At 33.5% G+C, this 17,728-nt stretch overlaps 1 protein-coding gene across 5 annotated transcripts in view; it reads left to right on the top strand.

Moving 5' to 3' along the window:
- The window catches only part of LOC118195524 (ADP-ribosylation factor-like protein 2-binding protein), a 44,716-nt gene that overhangs the window by 19,002 nt on the left and 7,986 nt on the right, over positions 1-17,728 (top strand). For 4 of the 5 annotated variants that reach the window (XM_085811024.1, XM_085811023.1, XM_085811026.1 and 1 more), the window contains exons 4-6: positions 2,345-2,451; positions 5,196-5,278; positions 5,366-5,462. In XM_085811024.1, the coding sequence (XP_085667150.1) occupies positions 2,345-2,451; positions 5,196-5,278; positions 5,366-5,462 (287 nt within the window). The remainder of the gene's footprint in view (positions 1-2,344; positions 2,452-5,195; positions 5,279-5,365; positions 5,463-17,728) is intronic. The other variant, XM_085811025.1, reaches the window with a different exon arrangement.

The following is a 17,728-nucleotide window of genomic DNA, read 5'->3' as shown; positions in this document are numbered from 1 at the left end:
CTGTCTCCGGCACACTCCTACGAAGATAGCGAGTTCGGGCCTTGGCCGTACTCATTTTTTAAAATGAAATCAAGGACTTGTAAATATTATTTCTCACTTCCACTTATTTAATCAAGATTTTTAGTATTTTATTTTTCATGTTTACTGCATTTTTTATATTTTTACTTATGTATATAAAAATCACCCCCGGTACTTCAACTTGCAGCTGCCAAAAGAAAGATTGCCATACAAATTGATTTATCCTTGCTACAGACGTCATTCCATCTGTATTTTCATGACTCAAACCTAGCAGTCTTCTTCGAAAGTGATCACAAGTAACTTGATATGTATAGGTAAAAACCCACTGGGGGTTGAATACCTATAATAGGCCTCTGGCTCTGGCTCAACCCTTCTAGTTCCTGCTTTCCTGGCACTTGGGTGTGCGGTTTCCAGCCCCTTCAGAAGGATGCTTGCAGTCCGGTGAATAAGTTCCTTGGTTCCTGTATACAAGATGATTGTTCCAGAATAAGTTCTTTGGTTCCAGAGGCTACCATGTGAGTGACTGCCGTGGGCGGCATCCATGTTTTTCATGAAGGTGGCATTTAAAATACGTTAGTGGCGATTCCTCGTGTTCAACTAATGTAAACAGAGTTAGACCGATTTTAAGTGCTTTCAAGAACTTGATTTAAATTTTAGGTGTTTTCTTGACCATTGATCATGGACTTTTGAATGTGTAGCCAATTTCATTTGAGGCCGCATAATTACCGTTTAGGACATTTTTGTTTGTATTGAATGCCAGTGTTTTTGGAGACCAGGTAAAAATATTATTTGATAAATGATGGTTATATTATATTTTTCCTAAGACTCTGATATTGTTTAAATTTATTTTCTGTGTTTTTATTCTTTATTATATTGTTAATAAATTGGTTAAGTTTGAAACCTTTTTATTGTCTTCAATGTCTGCACAACATATTATCTCAGGGAGCTTTTATTGCTACTATTGCTAAATGTTTAATTTTATAAACTTTAAACTTTGCTTCAACATCAAATAGGACTATGAAAAAGTGGATTTTCTTTCTTCGATATTGCCAAAAGACTCGGCCAGAATGTATCCACTGTGTATGATTGTTGGAAGCAGTGGTCAAATGGAGGTACTGCTTCAAGAAGACCGGGTTCTGGATAGCCACATGGAACTACTGAGAGGGAAGACCGCCGTATTCGCATATGGCTGTGGTGCATCGTACTGCGTCTGCGGCAGAAATTCGAGCTGCAGTTGGTACCACAGTGACACAGTGAACTATTACAAATTGGTTACTTCAAGTACAGCTCCAAGCCAGGCACCCTGTAGCATGCATTCCACTGACTCCAAGCTATTGCCATTTGTGACTTCAGTGGTTTCAAACCAGAGCTCATTAGAGGACGGAATGGAGATCCTTTGTGTTTTTGGGTGAAAGCAGGTTTTGCCTTGGTGCCAGTGATAGCTGTTAGTCAAAAGGAGGCCAGGGGAATGCATGCAACCAAATTGTCTGTGGCTTAGACACACTGGATCTACACCTGGAGTCATGGTTTGGGGAGCAATTTCTTATGACAGCAGGAGTACTCTAATGCACTCCTGCTATACTTCCAAACACAGTGACTGCAAATTTGTATGTCAGTCTGGTAATTCAACTTGCTGCCAATTCATGAACGGCATTCAAGGAGGAGTTTTCCGACAGGATAATGTTCGTCCTCATACCGCTGTTGTAACACAATGTGCTCTACAGTGTGTCGACATGTTACCTTGGCCTGTGAGATAACCAGATCTGTCTCCAATTAACAGGCTGTGGAGTTTATGAAGAAGAAGAAGAATAAGAGTGCAGTGCAAATGAATCTAGATCAGAATGCATCTTTTTTTCCATTTGGTGGGATAATGCATTTTGACTTATGAAGCATTTTACATTTCTTTCATATTACATAAATTCAATTTTAGAACAGGCCCATCACAGTTTAAATCACTGAACATTATTTTCCTTTGTAATTTACAACTTAAATTGCATGACCAAAATGAGATAGTTAAATAACACATTTCTTATGTTTATCCATTAGATATCAATTAGGCCCACCATTAGCCAAGTAGTAAAGTTACTGAATGCTTCGGTAGTTTGACTTGGGTTTGAATCTCAATGCACAGACATTTTCCCTGTGTGTAACGTGGATATGGGCCAGTTTCCCTTAGAAAGTTCTCCTCGAAGGCATCCCTTCCCTTAGGCAGATTGCTGTATACTTTTCCATAATCAAATAAGTCAAATGCTAGATATTAGTATATCTATAAGTATTAGTATATCAATATTGTGTTCAAATGTACTATTCATTTGCATTTCTCCAGATCCAGACTTTATTGAATTACAACAGAGTTTTATGGAAGAACACTATAAAGCATTTGAAGAATGTGAAGAAAATAAACTTGAATATATGGATATATTCAATTTGTATGTAAGTAAATTAAACTCAATTTTCTATTTATTTTAAAGACTTTTTATTTCTTCATCATTAAGATTCTTGTTACGCATAAGGTTAAGCCAAACCTTCAATAAAATGTTACTGACACTTAAGTAGAGACATCTGGTTTAATTGGGCTTAGTACTTTACAATGCTGAGTAGATGAAGGCTATTCTTGACTGATATAGGAACAAGAAAGAAATGGCTGGTAAACCTGTTGATCATAGCTATTTGTCATTATTGTTGAGTCACACTGTGAACACTTCCATTTATTACATTTTATAATAGAGTGAAATCACTTCTGTGTTAAAAAAAAAAAAAAAAAAAAAAAAAAAAAAAAAAAAAAAAACCTCAAAGGACTAAGCAGTCCTGATATAAATCCTATATATATCTTTCAAAAGTCGTCAGAGCAGTGTCGATAATCTTGCTGACAGCGGAAAAGCATTGTAATGTTGATACATGGCACTGTTTTTTCAGAATGCAGTACATGAGTAATTAGGTTCCTACAGAAAATGGCCCTCAAAGGCTTTACCTTATGCAACAAACCTAGATCAACCCATTATTCTGCATCTAAGATTTAAGACTATTACTGTTAGCACCACTGGTATTAAGCTTGAACTAGCAGTTGCAAGTCGACTACCAGTACTGACTCTGTGAAGCTCCTGATTAAGAATTTCTGGAGAAATAACTAAGTTGAATAATTAATTTGGTACAAGTTTATTAGGGTTTTGTTTTCTAGTTTGAGTCTGTTAGTAACTAGACATTACTTTTGTACAGCATTTAGCCTACATTTATTTTATTATTTGTCCTTCTTGGTTTTACATTAGCACAACTTTGGATACCATGGTTCTCAACACACCACTAAGATTTGCAGGTCATACATGTATCAAGATATATACTAATAAATTTGTTCTCTATATGCACTCTGCTTTACCAATTGAATATAAAACATATGGTCATCAGGTAGCATGCAAATTTACATGGAATTTCAAGCATTCATCAAGGATAAATAATGAATGCTATAATATGCAATATTTATCCTAAAGCCTTGTCAATGCTGAATTTATGTATAAGCTGAACAAGCTACAGCTTAGGGCCTCTACTTTCTTGGCAACCCCTGAAAAATTGTAGCATATTCCATATAAAAAAAAAATTGACTCGTATCCCTCATAAAGGGCCCCATATTTCAAATAGCTTAGGATCTCGTCAAATCTAAATCCAGTCCTGAGACTTGTATTAAGGTTTGCATGATTGTTATTAGATAATAAATACAAAACAAAATATATGCATATTTTTATCCTGTTATTTACCAATGGAAAGAAAGATGTGAAATCTATTATATTAGTATTAGATTAGCTGATTATGCTTGAGAAAAATCACTTTGTGCAGTTTAATGCTAAAAAAATATAAAAGTTCAATATAATAATTCGTTCAAATAATCAAAAATATTATTGCAATATATAAAATTTTATTGTTAATTCTAGTTTCATACAAATTTAGTTCAGTATTATCAAAATATTATTGTTATGGTGGTGAATGCAGTTGACTGTAGTGTTTGACATCGAAGTTAATGGTATTTGGTTGAAAGAAGAAAAGTGGGGTTTGGAACAGGTTTTTTTTTCACACCATTAATAAGAACAGTATAGAAGCTGCATCATTAACAAAATTACTCTGAAGGAAAATTTCAGAAGCTTCTAAGAAATCCAAATTGAAGAATGAGGTAGTGTTTCATAATTTTGCCCTCCAAAAATTTAAATCTTAGATTTTATTCTGAGAATGGGAAGTATTTGAAGACTATTTCACTTCCTTCTGTTTAGCATGCTATGTATTATGTATTCTCTGGTCTTGAATTTGTAAGATCTGCTGGTTTGCCCTATACATGCAAAACTGCATTCACAAGTATTTTGATAAATGTCTCATGAAGGTCTAGTATTCAGTCTTTTATACTTTATTTATATTATTTGTCTGCCATTAAAGTATATAATGCTTTCAAATTATCATTAACAGTACTAACAAAGTTTTACTACATTAAATATGATATTTTAAATTTCTGCATATTGAAGTGTTTTAAAAATCTAAAATCAACAATTATAATTTATTTTGTAAACTGAATTTCTAACTTTTCTAGCCAGTTTGGTACCTCGTCTAATTTACCAGAGCTCTGTTCCCAGCTCTAGTTGCTGCCATAATGCGATATCATTTTCTAGTAAAATTTGTTTATGTGATAGATTAAATGCTCTCAAAAGAAGCAAACTGAATTCTGCAGTGACAAACATTAATTTTGAGCATTCTTTCTTGAACACTGAAATTTAATCAGGAACGAGTCGGTGACTTTTCAGAAGGGTTTGCAGATAAATAAAAATTACTTTTTTGAATTAACCATAATTAGATATACAGATGTAAATTTCTGGAATTCATTCGACGTGAAAATTTTGCCAGCTCTTGATGGATTCAATTTTGGGATGGATATTGGAAGGAAAGGAATAAAGGTGCTATGTGAAAGGGTCATTTTAGAATTATAATATAAAAAATACCATTTATTCATGGCATTTGGGAAAAATCTGAGAATTTCAAAGCCAAACCCGTAATGTGCAGAGGGTTAACATTAAAAATCGACAGATTTCACCAATGTTTTTCCAAGTATTAATTGATTTTCTAACTTATGAATCATAATCCTGTTTTAAAATTTTCAGATGGTTTTTCGGTGTGATTTAAAGTGAAATATCTACTAATTTTAGAATGAACTTATTGAAAGGCACATAGAAGAATGTCTGCGTAAAAGAATACCTGGATTTTCTATGAAGAATTTCTTGCAAGATATGTAAGTAACAAAACAATAATTTGAATTTTGGTAAAAGCTAAATAATATGGAAAAATTGAGATTAACATCATTTACATTCCATTCCAGAAGCAATCATTCAGAATTAGAAGGCGAAGTATTTGACATCTTGGTGAGCTTCACCGATTTTATAACATTCAAAGAAATGTTTCTGGATTATAAAGCAGTTAGTCTTTTTGTTCTTTAACTCTGAATTTTAAAGTACAGTTTTGCTCCTGCATCTGCAGTGCATTTTAAGGACAAATTAAAGGAATAAACAATTTTGGATTATGTAACCTAAAGATAACAACCCAAATTTACATAATATGTCTTAACACAACAGTCTCAAGCGGAGTAGAAATACAACTGAGATCTTTGTTTCATTACTTTTTGAGTTGATTTGATGGAAGGTATAATATTTGCTATTTCATCATCCCTAAAAAGGCAAATGGTACTATATTTTTCATTACTGTACCACATTTTGAGGATTTAAGTTAAAAAATCAGAATTTCTTATTTTCATAGACATAAACAACAGAAAATGGAATAGATATTACAACATTTTATTTAATGTAGATAATATCTTTATAATTTATCAATTAAAGTATTACATTTGCACATGCTACATGAATATTGTGTCATATGTAATATTTGGTATTATCTACCAACACACCACAGAATGTATTATTTACAGGTGCAAGGGCAATGCTGTATATATATGTGTATACATAAAGAATGGTAAACTATCAAACAGAAAGGCACAAATTAAAAACGAATATTTTTCTTTTGCAATTCAATCCAGGTATACTTTAGAAATGTGTTGATAATTACTTTAGCTGTTCCTTAAAAAAGATTAAGTACCTGCAGTACTGCAGTACCTACTTTTTAATTTGTATATTTATTTACTTTTATTTCAAGTTTGTTTTCCCTTCGTATTGTTTTTAATTTATGCCTTCCTGTCAGATAGTTTACCACTCTTGATTGATGATTATTCTAGAGGGTGTTTATAAATGAATGGTGTGATTTTAAAAATTAATAATAAATTGACCTTACCCTTTACACGATGGCATCTTAACAGGAAAAGGCTTTCTATGTGCTCCATTTTGAGTGTCCAGATCTGTAGTTACAATGCAGCATGTTTTACGCATGGTTTAGGAAAACCTCACCACACAAAACAACACAAGTACGTGGTATTGATTTTACTCTACTGGCAGAGAGCAGCTGGTCCACTTGGAGATAGTGCTTATCAGCCTGTTTAAACCCTGCTAGTGATTCTAATTTTGTTCGCTGATATATAGTCAAAAGTCGTTAATCCGGACTCATCGGTTTTCCGGATTATAGATCATCAGTTTAAATCTGGTAAGATGGCATGCAGAAATTATAAAATTAAAAATATGAAACCGTAATTTATGCAATAAAGAACAATTATGATCTAAAGGGTATCAAAATTCCCCCCCCCCAAAAAGGCTTAATATTTATTTGTTTACTTTATTAAACATTTCTTTCAATGTAAGTTGTTTAGGTTGCTTCGTTTTTTATGTGATAATACTTTCTCTTTAATTCTATAAACAGACATAATTTCTTGTTCAGTTACAAAGTTCCGCTGTTCAAGTCCTATAATTGCTATGTCGAGAATACCGACTAATTTGTCAATCGAAATTTTTTCGTTTTCAATAACCTCTGTGTCACTTTCTTTGCTATCGGAAGTGAATTATAATGACGAGGAATTTGATTTAAATCATATCAAAGACGGAGTACATCGAGATGAAATACTACATTTAGTAAGAAATTAAAAGCTAAATAAAATAAAAACATCTGCCCTGAAGATAAGGATAGTGCTGACAGATCAACTTCCGATTCATATTTGTTGGCAAGGAGAGTAGCATTCTCTGAATTGAATTGACTGTAGTGCTCACGCTTTTTCAACCCTGTCTTGAGTGGAGACTTGATGATGAGTCAGAATATATGGTTAGTTTGTGATCAAATAGAATAGTGTAGTGAATTGCTGCAAGCTCAGTTTCGAACACTGTATTGGCAGAATTTAGTTTTCGTTCCCAGATAAATACGCAACTGATGCTCATATATATGCACACAGAAGTCCTTGATCATCAGTATATACTGCATAAGACTAAAGACATAAGTTGATGATGGAGCTTGTAGTTTCATACTGGATCGAATTCTGCTGGGTGGCAGGGCACTGTTGGCTGTTGTGTTCATAGTCAATGCTGATAAATTCTCTGTCTCACAGAGATGTATTTATTGTGCAGACTATGGCATTTTCCCATTATACAACAAGATGGAGAGGGAAAGCCAGCTAGGATGTTTAGTGCATTAGTGCATTTTCTGTATCCTGGACAGATGCTCAGGAGAAAGGTCGTTGTGCAGATCCAAGTTGCAGGCTCATACATTTTGTGATACGAGAACCCCACACAGAGGCTCCCATGCAAGGCTATTTTTTCAGCTACTGTTTGGTACAGTACAAAGTCCGTAATCTGGACTCGTCGGGATTTCGGCGACTCCGGATTAGATTTTTTTTCAGATTATAGATCATCAATTTAAATCTGGTAAGGTGGCATGCAGAAATTATACAATTAAAAATATGAAACCATAATTTATGAAATAAAGAGCAATTATGATCTAAAGGGTATCAAAAGTTTAAAAAAAAAAGCTTAATATTTATTTGTTTACTTTATTAAACATTTCTTTCAATGTTAGTTGTTTAAGATACTTCCACAAAAAATTCAAAAAGTTCCTTTTTCTTGTGTTATATATAGTGGACTTTCCAATGCCATACTTCTCGCATAATTTTCAGATGGATAGGCCTTTATCCATTTTTTGCAGCTATTCCACTTTTAGTTTAATGGACATCGAAACATGCTTTCGCTTTGTAGATCTTTTGGCAGCTCCAGAATAGGAAACTCTTTTTGACATAATTGAAAGTTCAAGCTTAAGTTTTATAAAATTGTTCTAACAGTCTGCAAAAAATAATAAGCCGGATCTAATTAGAAGATTAACACTAGAACGGTGGTAGGGGGTCATTTTGACCCCTGAATGCTTTTGACAATTGATTATTTCAGTTTTATTGGAAGAAATCGTTTGGAATTTTTGACTTTTCCTAAATAGATAAGAATTATTTGTTAAAAAAATTTCAGCATTCTAGGTTTTTTAGTTTTTGAAACATTGTCATGTATTCCTAGAATGGCGGATGGGGGTCATTTTGACCCCTTTACTTTTATCCCTCTTTCTGTTTGAGGCATTGTCAAATAACCCATGAAAAACATTCACTGATAAGGAATTTTCAATTGCATTCATACTATCTCACAGAGGGATAAAAATCTGGGTGCTCTCACTACATTGTAATGCCTACATAAATTGTTGTTCCTTTGTTTGCAATTATCTATTCGTTTGAAGAAAATACTGCAAGGAAAGTAGATGCATGATTTTTCATGTCTACATTTCTTTTCAGATATAGTTTATTTTATAGATGTATTTTCCCATTTGTTAGTTCAGTTTACTTATTGCGGGTGATAACAGTTAGGGCAGAAGTTTTCTTAGTAATCCCAAACGAATATTTCAGTACATATGAATTCTGCCGTCATGTTCATTATCACCTTTCCTTTACGCTGTGAGAATCATATGCTAAAATATATTCCCTATCATTTTCTGATAGTCTGATATTTTTCAACTTTTTCAAAATATGTGTAATAAGCGGGAAAGAGATCTTACGCATGAAGAAATTTTAAAATTTTGCAGGAGCTATCTGGAAATGAGTCCGATGGAGGTGAAATTGATAATTTTTCTGTAGAAACTGAAAATGAATTCCAGACACAAACTATTATGAATCCGAGGATAGCGAAGTAAATGAAGAAGAACTCGTCAGAAATACACGGGCAAAAACGGATCAGGGTATTTGCAAAACTGCTTTTACAGCTCCTGGTAACACTATATGGAATGAAATAAATTTCAAAAATTCAGTCAGCATCTCCTGATGTTACCCCTTATAATGTTCTAAAAGAAACAGGAAGACCAACATCTTTTTCAAAGAGTCGTGTTTCTGAGGACAAAGTGCTTTCAAGCTTTTTATTGATGATAATATCTTGCTGCATATAAAGAAATGTACAGAATCCGAAGCTCATTGGCAACTTGGAAATAAAGACTGGAAGTTATCTCTGGCTGAGTTAGATGCTTTTGTCACTATATTGTATGTTCGAGGAGTAATAGGAGCAAAGGGCTTAGATTTATATTCCTTGTGGTCTGAAGTGCTGGGAATACCATTTTGCAAAGAAACTATTATCAAGAGATAGATTCAAAGAAATAAAACGATTTTTAAAGTTCGACAAAAAGACAACAAGATTACAGACTGATAAATTTGCTCTTGCATCAGACATGTGGGACAAATTTATTGAAAACTGCAGAATTTCTTCCATGAAATCAGCTTAGCTCTGTTCATTGGTTTCTTGTATGCTGCTCTGTGCATTTTAAAAATGTTTTTTTGGGGTTGTCGCTCTTCGGGAATGTGACAGCTCTGCAATCGGCATCTAAGGGCTTTCACTTTCTGTCTCTAAATTGCTAATTTATTAGTCCAGCAGGAGCTTTTGCTGGGTGCAACATACTTTATCTTTTTATTCACCTTCTCACAGACTGACATGATTGTGCTGGTAAATACATTGTGTGCTTGGTCAAGTTCTTCTGGATTATTACTGTTGTTGCATATACTGATTAGATGCTGTTCCCATGATGCCAAGACAACCCTGAATTTGTGCATGTTAATGAATTTAGTTTTGTATTGATTCTTTGTATTATAATGCAGATTAAAATGCACAGAGAATTCTATGATGATTCGATGATTGCTGTATGAGGGATGTTTATTTTCTATCGATGAACTATTGGAAAAGGAATGCTTGTTGCCAATGTCAAGTCTGGCGAGCCTCGAGATTGGGTAGTCCAGAAGGTTGGTGGACTGTCTGAAGCTATCTGAGGGAGCACCCCAGAGAGTGCCACCTGCATTGAAACCACCTAATATGATAATGTATTTGACATTATACAAGGCCTCCAGTTCCGGAAGAGCTTCTGAGAAGTTTCTTGAAGCTGGCACATATATGCTGGTAAGGGTAATGCTCTTATTTTCAACATCAAGTTGTATTGACACAATAAATTCTCCTTTGTATAGTATGAGAGGGGAAAGTGGGCAATTGTAAACAATGGCCACTAGATTGCTCATACACTGAAAAATTTTCATGTGACTAAAACCAGGAAGTTTGAGTTTAGTTCTCCTGGAAGAGAGCTATGGAGATGCTCTCCAAAATCACTAGGGCAGAATGTGCTGTGGCCACCTTACAGCATTGAAAATTGCCTTGAAGTACACTGAAATTATAAATAGAACTTGTATTAGCATTGTATAGGTGGCTGGCTATCTAATGCTGTGCTTTTTTGAGCTTTAGCAACTTGGCATACTTTAGCACTCACTCGCTGGTTGTCTCAAATGTTGTGCTTGACAATTTGTTAGATGTATCACAGTTAATGTAGTGCAGAACATCCGCTATGTACTTATTTGCTTGGTGATTTTTGCCACAGGTTACACAAGGTGGAGATTTGCACATATGATTAAAGTGTCCCAGTCTCTGACAGTTGTAACAGTGTGCAACCCTGTGATACTCTTTAAAAACACAGATACTAAATCCCAGATATATTCTGTTAACTTTTGTAAGCTGATCGTATAGCTTTGGCTGAATATTAACTATCCAACGGTGTTTTCCTACAGCTGCATGCAAGGGGTACTTGGCTGTATTAGATGTTGCAGTGGATGGAGCTGCAAACGAGATAATCGTCTTCCTCTTGCAACTAGGAGTCCGAATTGAGACCGTTTCTGATAATGAAGGTTTATCATTAATTGCCTTATATAATGCCTTGAGGTGAAGTTTCTCTTTACACCTAATTAAAAGTTCCTTAGACTTGGTAGTTCTGACCTCTTTAACAGCTATGCCTAAAGCTCTTACATTTATTTCAGAGGTTAAATTGTTCCCTAATTTATTCTGGAAAATGCTCACTGTTGCTTGTTTTTAGGAGCAAGACATGGTCAGATCTCAAATTCTCCTGAGCCACTTATGTTTGACAAGTGTGAAACTCCTTTCACACTCTTCTGCAAATTCTGGAACTGCTGTGATGTGCTTTGTAGTGGGATTGTTGAAGACAGGATTGGATATTATGGCTAGGATTTAAGCCTAAAAATTCTTTTCTGCTGGCACTTAATTGTTCCTGAAACATCCACACTTAGCTGGGTGTAATAAACTTCTTGCTCCACTACGATGTTTCTCACCATGTTGGTGAAGGATATGAACTTCTTTCTGTCCTTTGTCTGAAGTATTTGTGAGTCTTCTTGTAAAAATAATGGGAATGTTCCCAAGTATGATCAATTGTTTCAATCCTGGTTGTGGAAGAAGAAATGTTTGGGATGCACTTGTCTGCTTTTGGAGAATCTTGCATTGAACATGCGGAATTTGTCAAACCAGATGGAAATGATGATGATACATATTCAGTATATTGAGTTAATATAACAGAATATTTGAGTACACTATTTGAGTACTGTAGAACTCAAACAGACCAAGTTATGGCTGGTACACTTGTGCACACAAGTAACACTATAAAAAAAATGGTGAAATAAAAAAAATGCACTGAAGAATTCCTTTTACAAAATACTGAATGCCTTTGTAAAGGTTTTGGTCGACCTTGTGTATCTGATGCAAACATTGAAAGAGTTGTTTCATCAAGTCCTTGCAAATCATTTAGTAAAGCAAGTAAAGAATTGGACATGCTAAAGAATACAGTATGGATGATGTTGCATAGGTGGCTATGTTTTAAACAGTACCAAGTGGAATCAGTGCAGGCTCTTACACCAGCAGACAAAGTGAAAAAGCATAACTTTTGTGAAGAGATGCAGTTAAAAATGGAGGAAGATAGTTTTGTAGAAAGGCTCATCTTCTGTGATGAAGCCAATTTTCATGTAAGTGGTAAGGTGAACAAACACAATGTCCATATCCAAACAAGCAAGAAACCGCATACGCAGATAAAGCATTTGCGCGACTCTCCAAAAGTGAACATTTTCTGTATAAATTTTCTTTGTTATTTAAGTAAACAAGTTTCAGTTTTGGATCTATCTGTATATAGTATCATCTCTCTTAATCAGCAGCACTTGGAACTTGCTGATAATTTATTATATATTTCTAGAATTTAGCTGCTCATGTTTTGTGATGCTATCTGTAGAAATTACAGTGTGCAAAGTCTATTGGTCATGCTTTTTGACCTACTGGCCATAATTAAATAAATAATATTAAAAACCATATGGATTATTTATGATAAAAAACATGTACACATGATTTTAGAATTCAGAAAGGGAAAAAATTATATAACATTTTAAAATTACTGTATATATTATCACATCACGCTTGTAAATTTCATAATGTAATGGCATGTAACTTCAAATGTCTGTTTGCAGGATTGTCTCTGAAATTTTAAAAATTTGGTGGGATACAATAAAGCCTAAAAATAACATCATATGCTAACATAGATGAACATTTCTTCACAAGTTTAAAGTATGTAATTCTTCTTCAGATTCTTTCCATGTAACTTGCGTACTCCTGTGCCATTCTCATCCACCCTCTCTCATCTTTTTCTTTTTCCAGTACATGTCCGAATATTTCTTTTTCATCTTGAGAAAGTGCTATGGGAACAGACCTGTCTATAGAAACTTAAACCTTCATTAATACTAATTTCTCAGAAAATGTAAATAAATCAAAGATGTTGGACAGCACTGGACATATCTTAACATCAGATGAACCTTTGTCACTTGACTCATTAATTTAAGGCACAATTTATGCCAGCAGTAATGTTTTTTATATCTTCCCAAAAGTAAATATATCAAAAAGTAAATAAATCATCTTTCAATGTAAATTATTTCTGAAAGCAATAGGGTTTCACACATCAACACATTAAAAGCAATTGACAACTTATCTTTATATTCTGGATAATTTCTTGGTTGAATAAGGGTTGTTATGTTGAGCAGCAAAAACACATTGTTGATTGTCAGATTGTTAGAACATTACATATTTTTATCTCAGTGGCCTAAATTTCAGATTTAACATCAGACTTTAAAAAATTGCATTTCAGTCTTCTGCTTTTTAAACTTTTTAGTATGACTATAACTGCTTTTAGAAGGCTGAAACTTACTTGTTACGTGAATTTCAACTTCCCCAGGAGTATCATTTAGTAAAATATCATTATCATTATTTAAAACATTGCCATTCCTTTCTTTGTCACTAGCTTCTGCAATTTCTGGGGAAACAACAACATCAGTTTCATTCTGGTCATTATTAACATTATCATCATCTGTTTCTTCATCAAAAAATCTTTGAAGGGCTTCTTCTAATGTAAGATACCTCGTTCTAGGCATTTTTAAATAACCAGAACATTGAAAGGAATGAGTGAAAAAGGAGATTGACTACCCGTTTCCTGCTGACGTTGCGTCAGCGCAACACGTTTTCCCTTCCTCCCCAACACAAATATAAACATCTGACTGATGTCTGATAAACGGTGACCTTGACTAAAAATAGATCACTCATAAAGACGGCAATTCTTTCGTTAAATATTTTCAGCAAAAATACCGGTCAAAAATTTTGCTTAAAGTATGAGATTAATTATTATAAACAAAATGATTGTTGAAGGCAAATATTTTTTTACAGAAATAATCTTCATAATATTCCCTACACAAAATCATCTGCTGGTATAAAATATCTTAGGTAGTTATATTTATATACCCATTTATTTTGACCGTTGCGTGAACGCAACACCAGCGGCTAATGGGTTAAGGACTATATAAAATTATATTTCATAAAATACAAAATTTTTAATTTAAGCATTTTTTACAAAAAGTAACCAGAATATAATGTTTTTAAATTAACACAATCTTACTAACGTAAAAAGTATCTTTTAAAAATTTAATAAGCATAGCTGTCTATAGCAACATAAAGTTTCGAAAAAACAATATCTTAGGCAATTGACTATATAAGGATAGATTTTTCTATGTATTCAAACAAAAGAACTGTGGAAGACACTGATGAATGAAAATAATTATGGTATGAAAGTCTAACATATGTGATTGATACCTGAATTTAAAACCATGAGTCTAACATTTAAGAGATCTATAATTATATAATCCTTTTACACTGGCTTCCAAAAGTTAAGCAGTTCTTTTAAGACATTTTGGAGGTATTTAGACTCATGTATTTGGTTTAACCAGACTAGATCACTTCAGAGATTAGTAACAGCATATAAGCATGCAGTGCAATTTTCAAAAGCACAGGTAAATCTGAATGACTGAAAATCACTGTGGATGTAAATATCATATGTTACAGCCAATTACGATTGACTGTCTGAACATTTGATCATTACACAGTCATTGAAGATAACAGCATTCTGAAGAGTTTAAGGAGGTTAATTTAAATGTTAATACAAATTGTTTATAAATTTTGTAGGATAATTCTTGATAATATTCATATTTCTATGATTTAAAATTGATAGATGGCAGATAGTGAGCGCTGACTTGCTGGACACATTGAAGCATGACAGTCAATCGAAGTTGTCATTCTTTTCTTTGGCATTGATCATTCGGTAATTTCTTGAATACGGAAAATATTCCAAACAAGTACCATGTTTCAGAAGGTTACCACCCCTTCTGAAGATCAGTATATTGCCATAGCAGGCAAGCACAATCAATGACCAAACTTCACATCCATGACTAACAGCATCACTACAACAATATCTACTAGTGCAGGTCTTAATTTCTAAGATTAGAAGTGCAGGAGCCCTATGGAAGACTGCCAGCAAAGAGGAACAAGAGTAAATAAATAAATAAAATGACTATTAAACTCATTAATTATCAAATTAATTGATAGCTATTTAATTAATGTTTATAAATTTTTATTTAATCAATAATTATTATATAATTAATTATAATTTAATTGGTAATTATTAAATAATTATTATTTATTGACATAATTAAAGATTAAAGTAATTAAATCATTAAAATTAAATAAAATGTAAAGAGATAAACTGAAATTTAATACGCAATTTTTAATATAATTTTATAGTTAAAATAAAATTTCTAGAAATTGTTATTCAATTATATAAAAGAAGTGCCGTAGACTTCTTATTCAGGGCTCCGGTACGTTCCGGCTAGAATTATGATTTATTACAGAAACTAAGAAGCACCGGAGCCGGAACTCGGTGGGCCGGCCCATTTTAAGCTCTGATCGTAGGGGGGGGGGGAGTTCTTTTATCGTCACAAAAAAATTAAATATACTTAAGGTATAGCTGATGAAAATTCCAGAGCAAAACAGAATGAGGGTATAAGTGGGTGGAAACAAAAAATGAGGGGAATCTTAGTGAGAGAGAACGTTTTCTTTGACCGCGGATCTCTGTTGATATAATTATAGCCATGAAGCAGATGTGTGTAAGGGGTAAAATGAGTCCTGAATTTGACTCCTAAGGATGAATGTAAATTTGCTGGTTATACTTCCCCCCATTAGTGGATACTGTGGGAAGACGATGTATAGGACGTGCTTCAGCAGTTTATCTGAGTGTTTCACTCTTACTGTACTCGCTGTCACTTAAGGCACATTTAAGAACACAAATTTTCCTTCCTGCGAGGATAACTAACTGTAAGCATCGATAACAATACACTAGATACGATGGCATGGCGAGAAATTTACGCGTTCCTAAACAAACTCCCCCAAATTTATTGATTTTCTTAAAGGGAAAGGAAGGTTTTCGCATGTGAGTGAATGGACTTTACTTGAATGCCTCATGCTCTTATGAGTTCGTATTTCTAGGGAAATAGAGTATTGCAAAGTCTGCTTGTTGTTAAACTAAAACGTTAGGAATTCTAAATTTCCCCCCTTTAAATTGCGGTTCAGTTTTATAAAGAGAAGTACCGCAGGCGTATTTCCAAACCCTACCCCCACTTTTCAAATTTTTGACGTCATGGACAAATCGACTAGTTTCGCCTGGATGGTAATACTTGAGCATGCGCTGAAGAACGAGAAGTAACATAAACAGAAATTTGGCTTGCACTTGTAAATAGTATTAAGTATATTGTCTGAAAGTGCATTCGTTTATGTAATTGCATAATTTTACTGTTTCTGTAATAAGAAAATTTCATCTTCATTCAGATAAAATTTATTTAATGTTATTATTATCTGGTTATAGGATTATACGAAATTCTGAGTACTCTATGTACTATCGTAATCTTCGCATAACTTTTCACATTGGATTTTGCCTTATCATTGTAAAATATATTGTATTATAAAGATTAAATCAAAGCAAATTACTTTGTTAGAGATGTGAATGTTCTAACTGAATTTTCTTTTTATCACTTATTATTTATTTCCTCTTTGAAAACACATTTATATTTGACAAATAATTATCTCCGCTGAAAATTTTTGATTGTTTGAAAACTATATTTGTCAATAATGTAATAAAAACTCACTAATCTAGTGCTTCATAGATCAATATGACAATGAATTCGAAATGTTTTAAAAACAGTTCTTTAATCTTTATTTTGTAGTAGATGCAACTAATGTCACAGAGAAAAAATATTTCAATAAAAAAGTTCTCCATGTTAATTTAATAGCAAAATTATTTCTATTTCAGTGAGAAATCCACTTTCAATGCTTATATAACAGAAAATTCTCCAATTGTATGAGGTTTTAAATTTTTTGCAATTAAATATGAAACTTTTAAGGATGCCTGTAAATCCTTCTCAGGAACTGTCGTATATTTTTTCAAAAATACATTAAAATTTTTCATGCTCTCAGCTCATTCCTTAAATATACATCAGCAGTGAATTATTCTCCTCTTTCCTCAAATACGCTACGACGATAAACAATAACCATTCACTAAAGATTTTGCGTAAATTCCCACTCATAATAATTTAAATTGCGAAAATCTCACAATTAGCACCTAAACACACTATTCAGCAGCACAATTCTTTCGAAAGCACGCTGTAGTAGTCAAAAGTGGGGTAGGCGTGTTGCCAGGTGAAACTAGTCGATATTTACGTGACGTCAAAAATTCGAAAAGTGGGGTAGGGTTTAGAAATATGCGTACCGGAGCTCATCTTATTTAGGGCTCCGGTGCGCTCCTGCTAAAATTGTAATTTATCTTAAATTTAAGCACTGTACTAGTATGCTGAAGGCTTCATATGAATGAACTGTATATCTGAGTACTAAGTATTTGTGTTCCACTAGCCACCCAATTCTGAGGAATAAGATTAAAACAGTTTCATCTCAATTGCGCTGTCTTAAATTGGCACAAGATACTGTTTACAGACAAGTCCAGATTTACCCTGGAATCAGAAAAATATGTAAGGGTCTGGAAAGAACAATATACACATAATCAGGCC

The sequence above is a fragment of the Stegodyphus dumicola genome, chromosome 2 (genome assembly GCF_044657685.1).
Source record: "Stegodyphus dumicola isolate Sdum_Otavi_A_Nest chromosome 2, ASM4465768v1".
Classification (NCBI taxonomy): Eukaryota; Metazoa; Arthropoda; class Arachnida; order Araneae; family Eresidae; genus Stegodyphus; species Stegodyphus dumicola.
Note: the sequence above shows the minus strand (reverse complement) of the source record. Positions and strands in the feature narration are given on the sequence as shown.